At 47.9% G+C, this 19,684-nt stretch overlaps 1 protein-coding gene across 1 annotated transcript in view; it reads left to right on the top strand.

The window, feature by feature from the left end:
* Positions 1–7,284: 7,284 nt before the first annotated feature.
* Positions 7,285–19,684, top strand: part of Capn9 (calpain 9) — a 36,550-nt gene continuing 24,150 nt past the window's right edge. Inside the window, exons 1-3 of the mRNA XM_051201786.1 lie at positions 7,285–7,497; positions 16,394–16,534; positions 18,306–18,439. Coding sequence (XP_051057743.1) covers positions 7,285–7,497; positions 16,394–16,534; positions 18,306–18,439 — 488 coding nt within the window. The remainder of the gene's footprint in view (positions 7,498–16,393; positions 16,535–18,305; positions 18,440–19,684) is intronic.

Below are 19,684 nucleotides of genomic sequence, written 5' to 3'. Positions count from 1 at the left end.
ATACTTCAAGATCACTTCAGGAAAGGACTAGTGGCCAGAGAGTCTGGCCATACAATCAAAAGGAACTTCCAGCCTCAGGCCCCTGTGAAGAGTGAAGGACTGAGGTGGAGTTGACCAGTGTAGGATGTCACCAGTCCTGTATATAGAGGTACCTCAGAAAAGACCCTATGCCCCGAGGTCTGGAGAACTTCCAGGCTGAAGAATGCATATGAGGATGCATTTCCCAATGTGACGAGGTCCTGTGCTACAACCGTTCTGCCTCTCGCCCTCATCTGGCTGTTTCTGTTGGTCTCATAACAAACCAGCCAACAGAGGCAAAGTGAGTTGCTGGAGCATTTCTAGCCAACTGTGAAGCATGAGGAGGCCAGGGACAATCCTGATGTGGAGCCTCGCTATACTGAGAGTGGGTAGCCCTTGCTATTAAGGCTTTCTAAGCATGAGCTGCCTTCCTGATAGTCATCCTCGGCTCTTCATTGACTCCATCCCAATTAATACAGATTACAAGTGCATTTCACACCAGCTGGAGCAACTGCCCCTGTGGCAACAACTTAGACAGCAGAGCTCCCGGGCCAGGCTTGCTGTGTAGACTCTTTGGTTGCTCTGAGGGTTACTGAGAAGTCTGCAGCCCTCGTGGTCCCCTGCTCCTATACTCTCTAGGACAGAGGGTGAGAAGGTGCAGAGCCTTCATGCTGTTTCACTCGGCTTCCTTCACCACACAAGCAAGTGCCCCCCCACATTCCTCCATGGTGTGTTCCCAGACCTCTTTATGACCAGGAATTTCTCTAAGCCTTACATCCAGGGGTAGCGTTATCCCTTGGCTTGTGTTCCTCAGTACTCATGGCTGTCAGCCATGTGCTCCACACCATGCCTGACAGATACTACAGTTCTCCTAGCTCCAGGGTCTCACTATGGTTTACGAAACCCATGAAACCACAGGCCCACTCTCAGAGCACACACAGGTACATATATATTCCTGCTCTCAACTGCTGGAGCTTCCTACATCCCAAGCTCAATGCATGTATGGTTGAGAGACTTGCATAGGAGGGAATCAAATCTGCATTTTTTTTTTTTAATCTTTGAGAAAAGCTGTGCCTAGACACATGGGTGAGAGCCTAGGCCCTATCCCTAATGACAGGACAGACTTTGATGGTCCCCCATGGAAGGCCTCACCCTCCCTGGGGAGTGGATGGGGGCTGGGATGGGGAGAGTTGGTGGGGGGCATGGGAGGATGGGAGGAATTTTTTTCTAATTTAAATAAAATTTTATATACAAAAAGAAAAAGAAAAGCTGTGCATGTATGTGTGTGCATATATGTAGTTTGTACCCACAGGCATATATGAATGATTGGTGCATGCATGCATTTCTGTGATTTTTCACGTCTGTGTGGATTGTGCATACCTTTCACTGGGTGCCACATGGAGGTGGAGTTTTCCTGTCCCATCTGCCTGTTCCCAAATAACTGCTTCAGAGACTTAGTATAAATTATAAATTCTTGGCTAATAGTTCAGGCTTGTTACTGGCTAACTCTTACCCTTAAGTTAACCCATATTTTTACTTAAATTAACCCGTATTTTTGTATCTATGCTTTGTCATTTGGCTTGGCACCTTTTCTCAGTATGGCATGCCCATCTCTGCATCCGCTGATGACTCTCACTCTGCCTTTCTTCATCCCAGTATCCTTGGTTGGTTTGATTGTCCTGCCTAACTTTACCCTACCTTGCTCTAGGCCAATCAGCTTCTTTATTAACTAATGAAAGTAATACATATTCATGGAATACAGGCGATTGTTCCATAGTATTTTGTGGTTTGTGCATATATGTATATGTGTGGTTTGCATGTATGGGTGATTTATGTGTGCATACATGTTTGTATGTGACAAGGATAGATGCTACCAGGGGATTGAGAGTCAGAGCTGTATTGTTGTTTTGCTTCTGTTGCTTGTTTTGGCTTTTTGTTTATGATGTTAGGGGTGGATTGGGGAGAGCCTTCCAGCTCTCACCATACACTTGACATGAAAGAGAATTCAACCTGACAGAAAATGCTCTTGAGAAATAAAAATGGAGAATGCTTTATTAATTTGGAAAACACTGTTAAAATATATAAATTGATTAAGGAATACAATCGCTTTAGTGGCTTTCTTTACTTTTAAGACAGCATGTCATATAGCCCAGACTGGCCTCAAATTCTCTATGGAGCCAAGGATGACTTGAACCTCTGATCCTCCTGTTTCTATTTCCCAACTGCTGGGGTTACAGAAATGCATCACTATGTCTGGTTTATGGGCCACTGAGGATTGAACTCAGGACTTCATGCATGCTAGGCAAGCACTCTTTCCATTGAGCTAATCTCAGGCAGACTCCAGTAGAAACAATTCGCCAGTTAAAATTCCTCCAGAGTCACATACATCATAGCTAAAGTAGCAGGTTCTGGGGGCATCCTCAGGGTACTATTACCATCCCAGCAGAATGAGGCCACAACAGCAGACAGAAAGTGCTTTTTCCTAACCCATTCCCTACTCTGGCTCTTTAGTGTTCATGCGCCCACAGCCACAGCCACAGCCACAGCCGCAGCCACATGTTGCTGGTCCGAACTCCATGTTTGCATTGGCTTAGGTGCTGGGAAAGTCTATGGGAGGGTGCTTCTACCGCAGCTCAATGAGTTTAGATAAGACATGGCCCTTCCTACGGAAAATGTCATCACCCTCTTTCCACCAGAGCTCCAAGCAATGGTACAAATTCTGTCCTATGGGCCTGGCTGTCTCTTGCGAAAACTGAGCTTTGGAAATAATATTTGCTTTATGGTCAGTTCTTCTATGGAAAACACAGCAAAGACATTTGGAAACACAAATACTAGCATCTTTCTGCTGCAGACAACGAAGAGAAGGGGCAAGCCAGGGTGGATGTAGGGCATGGTGGTGCAAGCCTACAATTCCAATACCCAGGAAACAGCAGGAGGATCGCCTCAAGGTTCTGGACTGCAGAGTAAGATTCTGTGTCCAGCAAGCAAGCAAGCAAACTAACCAAGACGGTGGATGGAAGGGTCTCACTGGAGGACTGTTAGAGGGTACTGTGGTTGCTGAGGCTCCTTAGCCACTGATGCCAGCCACTGTGTGGAGCTAGGCAGCTCACGCTGCCCGGGCATTCATGTGAGAAGTAGCCATTTGAGTGATGAGACGTAACAGAGACTTTGTACATAGTCCAGGGTATGAGGTCCACCTGTGTGGCTGGGGATGCTGCACTGATGGCCCAGCTGAGAGAAAGCGCCACCTGATTAACATACACAGTGTTTAAAACAAAGGTGTGTGTCTTACAAGCAAAAGGACCTGAGTTTAGCAGAGAGAGAAAGAGAGAAAGAGGGAGACAGGGACAGAGAGAGAGAGAGAGATCCCTGGAGCTCACTGAATGCCACCTTTGTCAGTTACAGGCCAGTGAGAGACTCTGTCTCAATAATAATAATAATAATAATAATAATAATAATAATATTGCCTAAGAAACAATACCAATAGTTCACTTCTGACCTCAAATGTGCATGTGCACCACACTACACAATGCACCCCCCCACCACCCCCACATACAAAGAATTGGAGGAAAAGGAGAGGAGCCAGGGAAGAGAGGTTGGAGAAAGGTGTCTGTGTGTGAGCTCATCTTACTCATGGGAGATGTGTCTGTCATAAGACGTGTCTGCCTAGTCTGTAACTGTTAGGCTCACCACATAGAAGGACAAAGGTGGGTAAGCAAAATGGCTCAGCGGGCAAAGCACTTGGATCCAAGTCTTATAACTTGACTTCAGCCCCTGGGATTCACATGGTAGAAAGAGAGAACTGACTTCCATAAATTGTCCTATGAAACTCGTAAGCACACATGAGTACACACACACACACACACACACACACACACACACACACACACGTAAATGTTTGTGCGTATGTGTGTATGTTTTAAAGAGCAAAGGTGACCTGACCCTGTGTCTGATGTAACCTCCCTCCCACTGTGCCCTTTGCTACTCCACACTTCTGCTTTCATCCACACTCAGCTAGGTCAGAGCCGGGGGACCATGGCCTCCTGTCACCCTCCCCCAGCTCCAGGCAGTGACATTAACCCCCACTGGATGCTGTCAGGTCCAGACAAGTACTGGATAAAAATAAGAGATGTGATCATTCCTATTGAAGATGGAAAGTGACTGTGTGCAGCCTGTCATCATGGGGACTTTCTTCTGTAGGTATACAAAATCTCTCCAAGGGCTAGGCAGGCTCAGCCAGATGTAGGAACCAGGAATGTTTGTCAGAGTCCTGGACCATCTGTGGAGACACAGTTCTGGATCTCTGTGGGAAGCAAGACTTGACTTTGGGAGTATCTACTCCAAGGCACCAAGCCTTCCAGTAGGAGGACAGGAAGCTTGCCCTGCCTCCGGATGAAGTCTTGTGAGTGATGTACTCCTTTCAGTCTGGGTGGTTCTTAGCAGCCAGGTTCCTGCATCATCTGGTTTCTTGGTAACCAGAGACTTACCTGCTACTGAGTTTCCAGCCTGGAAGGTGAGCTTGATTTCAGGTCTAGTTCCAACAGCGCTCCCTGTTGACGGCTGCTCTCATGACTCCTGACATCACCCCCTCTCTACCTGTCTCATCTACAGCACCACTGGAAGGGAGCTCTTTTCAAGCCCTCCCAGAGAGTTGCTTTCCCAAGGCTGGCTTTCCAGTCAGTGCACAACTCCATTCAAGCCACCCGCTTCCTCTTTACAGCCACAACACCTGTCCCCTGACCCCCTGACCCCTGGTCCAACACAGTGAGCTCACTTCTGTCCCCTGAGCCCAGAGGCTCAGCCCCCACACAGTGGGATGCTTGCCTCTATGCAACAGCATCTTCACACATTTCTGGGCCCCAGAAGAGAGTTCTGTGACCAACAGAGAGCTTCGAGGGACTAGCCTTGTTCTGGAGAACTTGAGCATGGAGTTCAGATGGGGAGGAATTATACAATTTCTTTTTCCTCTTTCTTTCTTCTCCTCTTTCCCTCATTCCTTCCTCCCCTCCCTATCTCCTGCAGGGTCTCTAGCCCAGGCTATGTAACTTTCGATTTACACTGCTCCTGCCCCATCCCCCAAGTGTTAAAATTACAGTCATGTGCCACCATGCATGTTTCTGTGGTGTTGAGAATCAAACTCAAAGCCTCCTGCACACTAGACATGTACTCTGTCAATGGGGCAATAGTCTTGGCCCTATTTCTTGTAAATTAGCTTGACGGGGCCTTTGAGGGCACTGTGAAATAGAAATAATCTTCATCTCAGTCAGTCACCCAGTTAGCATTTCCCAGTGGCTACCTTAGACCTGAAAACCCTGTCATAGACTCTGCTAGCTCCCCAGGTACCATTGTCCTGGCTCCAGGAAGAAAGGTTGTACCAGACGATGCCTGAGTATGCTTCTGAGATACCTAGAAGCTTTGCTCAAGCCACTGAGAGCCTGTGAGGTCCTGATGGAAAGTTTATGTGATTAGGGACATTATGGCTGCAAGGTCTGGAGGAGAGATTTAGAGCCCTCCTTTCAGCTCACCTCTTTCAGGGCTAAACCACCAGGACCTCATGTTTTTGGAGAAAGAGAGAGAGAGAGAGAGAGAGAGAGAGAGAGAGAGAGAGAGAGAGAGAGAGAGAGAGAGTGAGTAGGCCAAAAGTCAACTTTAGACATTGTTCCTCTGGTGCCATACACCTTGTTGTTATTATTTCTCTATCTGTATGATGTTTTGCCTACATTATGTGTAGTGATATATTGTTTATGATTTAATAAAGATTGCCTGAAGTGTCAGAAAGCAAAGCCAGCCACACTGGTTAGCTGTAGAAGCTGGGCAGTGGTGGCACACACCTTTAACCCCAGGACTCAGGAGGCAGGTGGATAGAGCTACACAAGAATGAAGAGTAACAGAGCTCATGCCTTTAATCCCAGCACTAGGGAGGTAGAGGCAGGAGGATATGGTTGGGTGGAGAAAAGAATATAAGGAAAAGGAGACAGGAACTCAGAACTTTTTGCCTCTGAGGATTCATGGTTTCAGCTTGGTAGAGGTAAGATCTACTGGCTCATTGCTTTGCTTCTCTGATCTTCAGCTTAAAGCTTGAATTCCAATATTAGTCTCTGGGTCTTTTATTTTTCATGTTACAAGTATGTATATATATACTACATGTGTGCAGTACTTACAGAAGCTAGAAGGGATTGGGTTACCTAGAACTGGAATTACAGATGGCTGTAAACTACTATGTGGGTGCTGGGAATTGAACTTCTGGAAGCGCAGTCAGTGCTCTTAGCTGCTGAGCCATCTCTTCAGCACTCATACCTTGTTCTTTTTTGTTTGTTTGTTTTTATTTTTGTTCTTTTTGGAGATAGGGTTTCTCTGTGTAGCCTTAGCTATCCTGGAACTCATTTTGTAGACCAGGCTGGCCTAGAACTCAAAGAGATCCACCTGCCTCTGCCTCCAGAGTGCTGGGATTAAAGGTGTGCGCCACCACTGCTGGAGACTTTGCTCTTTTGAGGTAACATCTCTCCTTGGCCTAGAGCTATCCCCAAAACACCCATCTGTCTCCGCTTTCTCAGTGCTTGGATCACAAGTGGATGCTACTATGCCCAGCTTTTCTATGTAGATCCAGGAGGCTCAAGCTTGTGAGTGTGCAGTAAACACTTTCCCACCTGAGCCAATTCCGCAGCCTTGTAGAGAAGGCTTGGTAAGGACGTAACCTCATATTTCTGTCAACACACTTACTTTGGCAGCTGTGACTGTCAAGTGAGTGAGCACAGACGGTGTTCCACGGACTTTAGGAAGGCCTACCACAGAAGAGGCTGCTGAGACCTGATGGAAGTCAGGATGGGATTGTGGTCACAAAAGACCAGAGAGCTCTGCCCGCAGTGTAATATTGTCAATCACCCAGGTCCCTCAACCACAAAGCTCTGCCCCTCTCTGCTCTGACTCCCGAACCCCCCAACCACCCCCTGAACCAATTTAGCTGCTTGCTCTCCTTCCTTCTGAAGCAGCCCTGCCTGCCCTTCAGAGACTCCCCAGTGTATCAAACAGAGGTGCCTCCTCCCTCTGCTCACACTTAGCCCGGCTCCAGAGATGCCTGTGGTTCCTCGAGCCTGAATGGGCAGAGGTCTCGCCTAGTGTTTGTCATTAGGGAGGGTCCCATCTCATTTCACAGGGAGGGGCCCAGCAAGCAGGCGGGGGACAGGGTGAGGACCTCTGGTTGTTCCTCTTTGCTGGCCACTCTCAACTTGCCTCTCACATCTCCCTCTACCAGGCTGTGAAGCAGTCATGCCTTACCTGCATCAGTCTCTGAGGCCCCAGCCACACCCAGTGCCCAAGGATGCCCGGACTATCCACTCCTCAGGTCAGACTTTTGAGGAGCTGAGGCAGGACTGCCTAGAGTCCAGCATCTTGTTTGAGGATGCCGACTTCCCTGCCAGCAACAGCTCCCTGTTCTACAGTGAGAGGCCCCAGGTCCCCTTTGTGTGGAAACGACCAGGGGTGAGTAGGGTGAGGAGCAGGAAGAGAAACTGAGGCAGGAGGGGGTAGGGCTAGGGACAAGGGGAGGGGGAGCTGGAGGGGTGGGAAAGAGCCAATCACTTGTAAGACCACTTTCTGCCCTTTGTGAAAGGCTCTCTGGTAATGTGCTGACTGGAGACACCTTCAGCTGGTCCCCAGGGTATCTGGCCACAACCTTTTGGCCTCCAGCTCTGAGTCCCACTGCATCTGGGGACATAAAGAGAGAAAGTCTCATGTATGACCTGTGGGCAGAATCAGAGCTATAGCCCAAGGACAGCTCTCTGGTGACTTGGTCAGTCAGAACACAGAGGAGGCAAACTAGCCGGGATGGCAGGTGAGGGGGGTCAGTTGAGATGTGTGTGATGTACTGAGATGGCCAGCCCTGGTCTGAGGATGTTGGCCCAGAGCTGGGGATACACTATAGAGATAGGTGGCTGTTACTACAAGTTCTTAGCAAGTGTGTGATGTCGGGACCCTAGGTAAAGCAGGGCTACCTTTCCAAAGCAGCACACACCACTCCCAGATAGACAAGAGTGGTGGGTGCCACCCCACCCACCTCCAGTGTCCCTAGGAGGCAGCTGGTGCTCGAGACACAAGGTCAATATTTGCAGCACCTGGCTAGTCAGGGCCCTCCCTGGGACCCAGAGCCAGCGTGTTGCTCCACCCTCAGGGTGGGAACAGGTGTGTGTGCAGGGAGAGGCAATGCACCGTCCGTGGCCTCTTTACCTAGAGATGACTGAGGTAGGTCTGGGCCAGCACAGAGGTGCCCTCGGTAAAGAACGGATTGTTACTGTCAGCACTGCTGTGTGCTTCTCCATCATTGGTAGCTCAGAATCTCATCCTTAAGTTCTATTTGTTTATCCATTTGTATTGCATTTACTTGATTTACTTGGGTGTGTGTGTGTGTGTGTGTGTGTGTGTGTGTGTGTGTACATGAGTACAATGGTCATATGGAGGTCAGAAGGCAACTTGCAGGAACAGGTTCTCTCCTTCCACGTTGTGAGTCCCAGGGATCAAATGCAGGCTATCAGCCTTGGCAGCAAGTGCCTTTGCCTGCTGAGCTTTCTCACCAACCCTTATTTTGTTTACTCTGTCTGTGGGCATGAAGGCTCCATAACAGGCATGTGGAAGGCAGGGGACAACTCTCATGAGGCTGCTTTCCTTGCTTCCCGGTGGGATCCGGGGGTGGGGGGGTGGGGTGGGGGTGTCAAACTCAGGTCCTCGGCCTACACGCAAGTGCCTCTACTGCTGTACTATCTTGCCAGCCTTCAGATTTCATCTTCCTTACCGTGACCACCTCTTCTTATTGCACATCATCAAAGTAACGTCAATGTGCTCAACATATGGCATGTCTGACTTAGAAAACACATACACAAGAAAGACATCCAGGCTCCTGGGGGAATTATGTACAAAGCCCTGAGATTGTCCTAGTTTGCTTCCTTCTGCTCTTATCAACACCATGACCAGAAGCAACCTGGGGAGGAAAGGTTTTATTCACCTGGTATCTTATTGTTCGTTGTAAATGGAACTTGAGCAGGGGCACGAACTTGTAAATGGAACTTGAGACAGGGGCCTGTCTCAAGGTACAAACCTAGAGACAGGAACTGAAGCAAAGACCATGAGGAGAACATGCTTACTGGTTTGCTCCCTATGACTTGCTTGGTTACTTGTCTTACACAACCCATGACCACCTGCCCATGGGGACACCTACCACAGTGGCCTTGACCTTCCCACATCAATTATTAATAAAACAAAATGCTCCACAGACTTGCCTATAACCAAATTGATGGAGGCAATTTCTCAATTGAAGTTCCCTCTTCTACAATGACTCTAGTTTGTAATGAGTTGATAAAAATTAACCAATACTTACTTGCTACCTCCTGTCCTAGACAATGTGCAGTTTATAAGTAAATACGTTTATTTCAGATTGTGTATGTATTATGTACACACATAGGCATTTGTATGTGCCTTCACATAATATATACTCACATGTATGCATATGTGTCTGTGTACACAGACGACACTGGCCTCCATCAGTAAGGTAATGGTCCTCATGGTCCTATTTTGGTGTCTTATTGTGGGGGACAGCAAAGAGCATTCAATGGTCCTGGTAAAACATAGTGAAGGCTGCCAGGATCTCTCTCTGAGCACTTGAAAGCCACTTTAAGTTAGTTTAGTTCTTTGCATGTGACCAATGATGGTAAAGGTAAATACTTGGGCCATGTGGGCTGATAAATAGACTGCTCTCTGCTATGGAAGAAAATGGCCATTCCTAATGTGAAAAAGTACAGGTCCTAAGACACAGAGAAGTGACCTCTGATGACACTTTGGTAACCCTTGGGTCTTTTGGGGCTTGTTTCCAGCCGTCAGGACAAGGATAAATGGGTACATGGCTACTGCCCAAGCTGTGTGTACATTTCATCCATTGGTGTGAGCGGCTATCTGGGCTATGGGCTAAGGATGCATTTCATTCCATGTTGAGCAACTTCCCAGGCTGTGGGTGCATTGCATCCAGTAATGAGCAGCTGCCTGGGCCATGGGCTGTGGTGCAGTTCACTCAATCCTGGGAATTGCTGACAATCAAGGTCTTGGGAAATTATTCTTGAGAAGTTGATGCCTCTTCTCAGGGTAGTCACAGCTTGGCCTGGTCACTTTTGGCCCTAGGCAGCTTTCCCTTCCATCTCAGGATGCCACACGCAATCATGTTTCCTGTGTTGCCCGATGAGTACTTGTTCTAAAAGCTTCTGGGAGCAGACTTACTGGGGCCACAGCCTTTGATAGCCACACTCTTGACACATGCATGTATATATGTATGTATTTTGTGCATACAATTTATATTTGCAAGTGTGTTGTGTATGCCTATGTGCACATTGTGCACATGTGTATTTGTGTGGTGTGCATACTTAGCTCTGTTCTTGCATGTGTACGTGTCTGGGCACTTTGTGTCTGTGTGCACACACATGCACGCATCCTGTGTGTGTGAATTTCTCTATGTGTACCTACATGCTCAAATATGCTATAGGCCTTGGCACTAGATCTCTGTAAATGTGGGAGTCTGGCCTAGGGACCTCTGGGTGCAGCAAAAGGCTTGGTTCGGCAAGCCATCAGGACTCCAGGTGTTCCCAGATGCTGGTCCTCTCTTCTCGTCCACTCTCAGCTTGCCCTGACTTTTGTTCCTCTTCACAGTCTGCACTTTCTCTCCTCTCAGCCTCCCTGCTGAGGCCATCCTGCTCCTTTAAGAACTGCTCTGTGGCCACGCTGAGTCACTCAGGAGGCCCAGCCTCATACCTACACTAACATTGTTCCTCTAGAGCAGCTGTTCTCAATTGTGGGTCAAAACCCCTTTGGGGGTCACCTGACCCTCTCACGGGGTCTCATATCAGATATCCTGCATATCAGATATTTATATTACAACTCATAAAACCAGCAACAGTAGAGTTATGAAGTAGCAATGAAAATCATTTTATGGTTGGGGATCACCACAATGTGAGAAACTGTTTTAAAGGGTCGAAGCATTAGAAGGTTGAGAACCTCTTCTCTAGAGCCAGAAGACCTTTGTCTCTCCTCCTGGGATGGGAGACTACTAAAAGCGCTGGAGACTCTGAGTCTCAGCCCGAAGCCCTAGAGACTGTACCACTGATACCCACCCAGAGTTGCCCGACACTGGGAGGCTTTGATCTGCAGGGCAGGGCCCTGAAGCACAGGCCTCCATGGTGCTTGCCACATACCCCTTGCAAAGGTGCCCCAAATTTGAGTCCTTCTGTCCTTCCCTGGCTGAGGCTGGAACCAAGCCATGCCTGTCTTCATCACATTCAATGTTCAGTCTTGTCACAGCCCATCCTGTGGATCTGCTTCTTCTGTGAGTGTGACCCACACTGTCCCTTGCCTACATGTTGTCCCTGAAAACCCACTCAGGGAGCCTGTTCTCTGTATTCAGCCCTACAGCCCCAGTGAAGCCTGAGTTTCCTCTTGTCATGCCAAGGGGCAAGTGTAGGGTCTGGTGCAGGGCAGGCATACATAGAGGTCCTGAGCTGTCTCAACCTCCAGAAAGCCTGTGGCTAAGTGCATACCTCATGCAGGGCACATCTCAAGAGCATATGCCAAGCTACTCTATGGGCTGTGGGCAGTGACCCTCCTTCTTGTCAAACACAGCTGTGTGGGAGGAAAGGGAACACAAAGCCAGTGTGACATTAGAGGTGGTGGAGTGTTAGACTCACTCCCAGGTGGCCCAGAGCTAGAAGCACTCAGTGGAGGAGAGTAGGGGGAGAGGAGGAAGAGAAAGGAACCTAGTGTTGGCAGGAGCAAGAGGGAACATACCAGACTTCTGCTTGGGAGAGGACAGCAGATGGGGACAACAGTGTGCCATGCTGTATAGAGAAGGCCACACAGCCACCCTGAGGTACAAAGATGGAGGAGCTGTTCTACTGCCTCGCTGTCTGTCCTGGGCATGGTGGATGGGGTCAGTTAATGGACAGGCGCCAAGGCTGCCAGGGCCGAGGGCGGGTACAAAAGGTTGTGCAGGGTCCCCGGAGAAGCTGGCCTCCCATGTCCTTCCTCTGCCAGGCCTGAGCTTCTGGCACAGCCAACAGCACAGTCTGTCCCAGAATCCTCGCCCTAAGGTCACATGAACACTTTAGAAACAAATAAAGGCACACAGCCCTTCCTGGGCAGGTGACCTGGGAGACTACACTCCCCAAGACTGCTTCATCCTGAGGGCCTCATGGAAAGCTATCAGCTTTCACTTTGGTCCTTGGCCTTAGTAGACTCCCACTCCCACCATCTCTGTGGGATCTGAGCCCAGGAAGCAGGCAACTTGGACTGCTAGGAGGAGTCACAGCTGGAGCTATTCCAAGTATCAAGTTAGAGACTCTGGGGACTTTCTGCCCCAGTCCTGGCTCCTCCTCTGTTCTAGCTTTACCCATCCTGCGTCCTTTCTGGTGTCACCCTGATCCAGTTAAAGTATCTCTGAAGCCTCGGGCTATGCTCTTCCCTCTTCTGGACCTCCACAGGAAGGCCTCCAGCAGATGCTTGTGTCTCTGTGCACCTTAGCCTCCCCTCAGTTTCCTGGTCTCACACCATACACAGCATTCCCCAGCCCTTCCCTGACAGCTGACTGAAGGTCCTGAAGTGCCAGGGACAGAGCCTGGCACTTGGAAAGGCAGAAGAGAGCTGAAGCAGGAAGATCCTAATTTCGAGGCCAGGCTATGATACATAGTAAGGCCCTGTCTCAAAAATCCCAAGGAACAAAGGAGGGAGGGAGGGGGGATTGGGATGGGAAAAGAAGAGAAAGAAGTCAAGACCTATAGGACAAGTTGAGGCACACTGAGTGTGGCAGCATATTTATTCCAGGGAGCAACACAAATTCTCCAACTCTCGATGCCCAGAAACAGTGTTCCTAAATCATAGGGCCTGGGTTTCTGAGGGAGGAAAGAGTAAGCAGAATGGACAGCAAGCAGCAGTGGTGTGGCTGCCCAAGGATAGCAACCTAGGAGTAGGGGGCCCCAGTAACTGCTATGAAGAAGTGAGATGAGCCCAGCAACCAGCAGGCTCAGACAGAAGGATCCCAAGTTCAAGGTTGACATGAACTCTACTGGAGAGTACAAGGCCAGCTTGGCAACTTAGTGAAACGTGTCTCAAAATAAAAAAATAAAATAAATATGGGGGTGTAGATCAGAGGTAGGGCACTTGCACAGCATGCTGAAACTCGGGGATCCATCCTCAACACAGGGCGGGGAAGAAATGGTTGATCAAAAAAGGCTCCCCCTGGAGCTATTTATTACCTCTGCCACATCAGGTGTCCTCAGAGCCCTGCTGTGCCGGTGCAAAGTAACCAGGTGACAGCAATCACATGCTTCATGTCATATGACTGCATTCTTAAGAAATTTTAAACCCTTTTTCATATATATATATATATATATATATATATATATATATATACACATTTTAGATGGATGTGGTGTTGCACACCTTTAATTCTAGCATCAGGGAGGCAGAGGTAGGAGTATCTCTATGAGTTCAAGGTCAACCTGGTCTACAAAGTAAGTTCCAGAACAGCTAAAGCTACATAGTGAGACCCTGTCTCAAAAGACAAAAACAAAACAAACAAAATCTACATGTTTTATATAATTGCTTTTACTTTTTAATGTTTTATATAGAACTTTCCATATTAGGTTTCCACGTGTTAATGTTTATAGTAATACACATAAAAATATACACAATTACATAAATCCCTAATATGATAATATGTATTAAAGTGTATATAGTACATGCAGATAAAATTATGGGTGACATGCAGACATCCCTCTACATGCGATTGGGAAAAAGAAAGCAGCTGGGTAGGGTATGCTTGTCTGAGGTGCTGATCACATGCTCATTACATGGTGAAGAGCTCAAAGCCCAAACCTGGTAAGAGGCTACATAGAACCAGCCTGTGCCTAGCCACACACTGAGGCTTGATACATGGCTGACTGCCCACTTCCTCATTAGATACGGTGTGAGTTTCTATAGAGGAAGGTGCCGGTGCCAGGCTGTCCCCTGGGCTGAGCTGTGGATGGACTAAGCTGAGTCCAGGGAAGTCAGAGCACAATCCCTGGAAGCTTTTTGCATACTCCTGGCCTTCCATGAGAATCTTTCTCCCCGAGGGACAGGGGCTGCCTTTCTCTCTGCTATGGCCGCTGTGCGTTGGGCCTTTCCCTAAGATATTCTCACTCCTCCAGGAAATTGTGGAAAACCCAGAATTCATTCTTGGAGGAGCCACCAGGACTGACATCTGTCAAGGGGAACTGGGTAAGTAGGGAGGAGAGGGATGACAAGGGATCACACTCTAAGTGCAGCACAGGCCCCTGAGGATCAGGGCCCAGGGCTGAGCAAAGCAAGGCCACCACCCTGTCCACCCCCTCCCTAGTCTTCAGCTGCCTGCCCTGTGGGGAGTCCCGTGGCCTCCCCACCGCTGGCACTCCCGCTTTTCTGGTACCATTGTGCTTTGATTCTGGGTCTGTCCAGAAGTTCCCAGAGAGCTGAGCCTCCCCTAAAAGCTGCACCTAACCCTTCAGCTCATGGTTTCATAGCTCACTGGTGCCTACACCATGAACCTATTCACCTACCAGGTACTTTCCCTAAGATTTCACACTTCTGTTCCTCTTCCCAGACAGCTCCCCATGGCTGCATATGAGTAAACTGAGGCAAAGGAACCAAGCAATAAGTCCAAGGTCATGAATGATAGATGGGCAGTCAGACTGCAAAACCATTTTGGCTACAGAAACCATACTTCTAGCCATTACACCACAGTAGCTTTCATGCTCACACAGTCTTACTCCAACAAGGGACCCTGGTAGTCCTCACAGCAGCGAAAGCAGTCCAGTACACCAGGAGTTATTGTAAAACTTGCTCTTATTGAATATTTGAAAGTCAGACACATTATAGAATCTACTAAAGAAGGAAATATGACTTGTGTAGATTTAGCTACTCAGATCCCAGGCTGTCACTGTGATCTTTATGGTTAGAACAGATTATCTGGAATCTCAATGAGAACCTGAGTTGTCTTCACACAGAATCCCAAAGCCAGCTGCCCAAAGTGGTGACAGTAAACTAGATTGAAAAAGAGAGATAGACCATTTATAGATAGATAGATAGATAGAATACAGATATATAGATGATAGATTGAAGACAGATAATATAAATAGACTATAAAAGATAGTCAACATATGATAAGCAGATAGATAGCCCGGCATTGGTGGCACCTTTAATCCCAGCACTCGGGAGACAGAGGAAGGCATGGTCTACAGAGTTAGTTCCAGGACAGGCTCCAAAGCAATACAGAGAAACCCTGTCTTGAGAAACCAAAAAGAAAAAAAAAAGTAGATAGATATATGATAAGTGATAGATAACAAATAGATGATAGATGGTAGATAATAGATATATGTGATTGATAATACAGATAGATGATAGATAGACTGATAGAAAGACCATAAAAATCAATATATCATACATAAATAGATGTACAAATATGATATCTGGTTGACAGATGAGAGATAGCACAAATAGAGAGATAGATAACGGATGGTCAATGGATAGATGGGTAGGAGAATGGTGAATGGTAAATGGGTAGATGATGCTTGGGTAGATTAGTGATGAATGGATAATAGACAAATGGATAGGCAGATGAATGGTAGATGGATGGATGATAGATGGGTGGATGAGTGATAGATGAGTAGATGATATATAAATGATACATAGATGAATGTGGGGTGAATGGATGGATGGATGGATGTTGGATAGATGAGTTGATGAATGGATAGAAAATTGGTACAAATTCAAGCCCAGTTTAGGCTATATACTGAAGTCCAGGCCAGGCTGATCTATAGAATGAAACTCTGTCAGAAAAGACCAGGAAGGAAAAAAAAAGAATGAAAGAAGGAAGACAGAGAGGAAAGAAGAGAGGGAGGGAGGGAGGGAGGAAGGAAGGGAGGGAGGAAGAATGAGGAAATGATGGAAGGGAGAAAGTGAGTCAAAGGAGCCTCCTTGGAGCTATTGCTGCTCACAGCTGAACCAAGCCTAGTCTAGGAAAGGCAGTAGCTCAGGATTGCAATAGGTACTGGCTCGTTTCCAAGACCCTTTCCCCATCCAGAAGTACTTGACACATCACTCAGCCCTGGTTCTCTGAGCCCTTATGAAGATGAGACGCAAGCAGTCAGCAAACACTGCCGCAGTATCCAGGAGGCAGCCACAGGGCACGACAGAAGAGCAGGCTGGACAGGTGGAGGGAACAGCAGTATTTGCTGTCACTCCATTGTTTTCAGCCAAGCAGAAATGTGTCTCCACACCCCTGTGGCATTGCTTTTTCTTGACTCCTGAGAATCAGTGGCAGAAAGTATGACACCTTCGTGACCTCCACTCTGCAGGAGACTGCTGGCTCCTGGCGGCCATTGCCTCCCTCACCCTCAATCAGAAAGCACTGGCCAGGGTGGTTCCCCAGGACCAAGGCTTTGGCTCTGGCTATGCTGGGATATTTCACTTCCAGGTAAGAGAAGCCTGAGCCTCTGGGTTGATTTGTTGGGGGAAGAGGCCCAGGAGATACTGTGTACAGCTTTGTACTGTTGACAATTCTGGGAGCTGTGTGACAGTGTGCATGAGTCTTGGGGGGATTTCCAGAGGCAGCAAGCAGTAGGGAAGGAAAAGCATATAGTATCCTCGGGGAAACATGGATGCCAGGGTACTTTTCTTAAGCAGAGCAGCTCCCCTTACTGAGGAAGTGTAGATAGGGAGATGTTTGAGGCTTTCAAACAGAAGACTGAGACACATGGCCCTACAAGCCATGATCTTGTATGGCAGCTGATAGTGAAGCTTGCCCCATAGGTCTGATGTCCTGTTGTCCTCATGCTTTCTCTGCCTGACTCTCTTCACCTAGGTAAACACACATGTAATACACAGATGAGCACACTGTTCATATGTGTATATACTCACACACGTGTGCACACAAAAACATACACATGCACTCACATGCCTATGCAAACATACACATTCTTCTATACCTGAAGGCAATGCACATTCTCATGCATCACACCTATTGACTCACACACAGTACACCCACATATATGTGCTAACTCATATATGTGCACACTCATACATACATACATACACACACACCCATTCACCTACATATTCACATCTACATATTCTGTCCCACACACATTCACACGTATACTCACCCACTGTTCTAGTTTCTTTCTGTCTCTGTGGAAAGTAACTTAGAGGAGGAAAGGTTTATTCAGCTTACACTTTTAGGTCACAGTTCATCACTGAGGGGAAGTCAGGGCAGGCACTCAAGAAGAAACTATGGAGTAATGCTGCTTACAGTTTGCACAGTAGTTCATGCTAGCTTTCTTATATAGTGCAGAACTATCTGTTGAGGGTGGTGTCACCCACAGTGAGCCGAGCTCTCCCACAGCAGTCAAGATAATTTCTCAGACATGGCCACAGGTCAACCCAACCTGGGCAATTCCTCAATTGACATGCCCTGAGATGACTCCAAACTGTCAAGTTAACAGCTGATGCTAACTAGGACACCCACACATGCACAATTAAGTGTATACACATGTGTATTAACCTGCAAGTGCATGTACACGAACACACACCACATGCATGTACATGAACACATTCATGTTCACAAATATATGCATGTAATGGTACTCGTGCCCATAAATGCATATGTTCACACATGCATACTCCCAAATGAACTCTCAGGTGCATTACATATATGCTCCTTACTTCTATGTGCATGGCTCACGTTGCAGCTCCATCTTCAAGGGGGAATTATGTGGGTGGGAAAACATGGAAAAGTGAAAGCCCAAACAAGGCAGCAGTGTCCATGGAGACTGGACTGTGTGTGAACAGAGCTGAGCCCGTACACCACCCTCCCCTGCCCACCTACCCTGGTGTCCTACAAAGAAGATGGATTAGCTCAGAACACAGGTGTGTCTACTGTGACTGCTCCCTCACCCACTTCCATGGTAACACAGTCCTGGAATTGATTTTCATGGTGGATTAAGGCCCAGTATATGGCTGAGTGGACAAAGCCAGGTAGGCCTACTGTGACACCTGGCTTACCGTGCTGTGACACCCAGATGGCCTTGCCATGACATCCATGTGGCTCTGCCATGGCAACAGGTAAGATTTTCTTGGAGCACAAGGGCAGTCTGCTCAGAGGGAAGAACCAGGGAGTAAGCATTTACCACCGGGCCCACACCCCCTCGTGACTCATCCTTGTCATCTCTTCCTGCCCTGGCCACTAGTTCTGGCAGCACAGTGAGTGGCTGGATGTCGTGATCGATGACCGCCTGCCCACCTTCAGGGACCGCCTGGTCTTCCTCCACTCTGCTGACCACAATGAGTTCTGGAGCGCACTGCTGGAGAAAGCCTATGCCAAGTGAGTGGGGCTCCCTCCTACTGCTCCTGGAAGCCTGGGCTCATCCTCTCAGGGGAGTTTGGTGGAGAAACTGGGATGCAGAAAGAGTGGTTGCCAACTGTCGGGGACTTGGACCACTAGACTGTTTTCATGCCATGGCCTAGACATTTACAGCCTCAAGCATGGTGGCCTCTTGTCTCCTCTGAATTCTTGACTCACTGATCCGGCAGGAGAAGCACTCAGGGGAAGCAGGGCCCCTGGCTGTGCCCACATGGGGCAATGGCTCTTTAAATCTTATGCCAGGGTTTGCCATGGCTCAGGTATGTGACTTTAAACCACATAAGTGGAAAGACAGAAACTGTCCCTGCCCAACAAGTACTCCTTTCCTTCCTTTTAAAAATTGTTATGAAATGTTCATGCCATAAAATTTACCATTTTAATATTTTGAGAGCCTAGTTCCATGGCATCAACACACTTACTTGCCATGACACCACCACACACCTATTCTCAGAACTGTTTGCCTTGCAAAACTATAACCCCAGTCCCTGACAGACACTGACTCTCCTGTCCCTCTCCTTCCAGCTCCACTTAGCACTGCCCACTTCCTGTCTCTGTGATTGGACCTGTCCAGGAACTTCATATATGTGAGGTTAGCACAGCTATTTCTAATCCCTAGCCAGATGGTCTCGATCCCCAGAGTTCCAGCCTGTGATTCAAAGGTCCAATCACATCACAAATGTGTGAAATAAATCTCATTTGAGTGGGGGGACACAGTAGATGCCTCACTCACCCCAGAAACACATGTCTGAGAGATTAAGGTACTGAACTCGGGTAGATAAGGACACATCTCTTAGGGCACAGGCAGACGATCCTGATGCAGTGGTCCACACAATGATGTCGAGATGGAGGGCAGGTATGGAAAAGCCAGATGCTAGCTATTAAAAGGCAAGATTACCCACCAGCATGTGTAGCATATGCTGATGGAGGGAACTGGGGCATAGGGCATACTTATGATGCCCCCATCAGAGGTAGTGATAAGAATTGTATGTGTGAAGGTTATGCACACAAATTCAAAAGGTTAGGCTATCATAATTGACTATAACCCAAGTGCTGTAGGGAGCAGAGATGGGAAGATTTCCGGGGTTTGCTGGCCATTAGCCTAGCTCCAGGTTCAGTGAAAGACCCTGTCTCAAGGAATAAGGAGGGGAGTGATAGACAAGATCCTCTTGTGGTCTCTGTGTGTACACATAGGCATATGCAGCTACA

This window comes from Phodopus roborovskii, unplaced genomic scaffold (genome assembly GCF_943737965.1).
Source record: "Phodopus roborovskii unplaced genomic scaffold, PHOROB, whole genome shotgun sequence".
In the NCBI taxonomy this organism is placed as follows: domain Eukaryota; kingdom Metazoa; phylum Chordata; class Mammalia; order Rodentia; family Cricetidae; genus Phodopus; species Phodopus roborovskii.
This window is presented reverse-complemented; position numbering and strand designations above follow the sequence as displayed.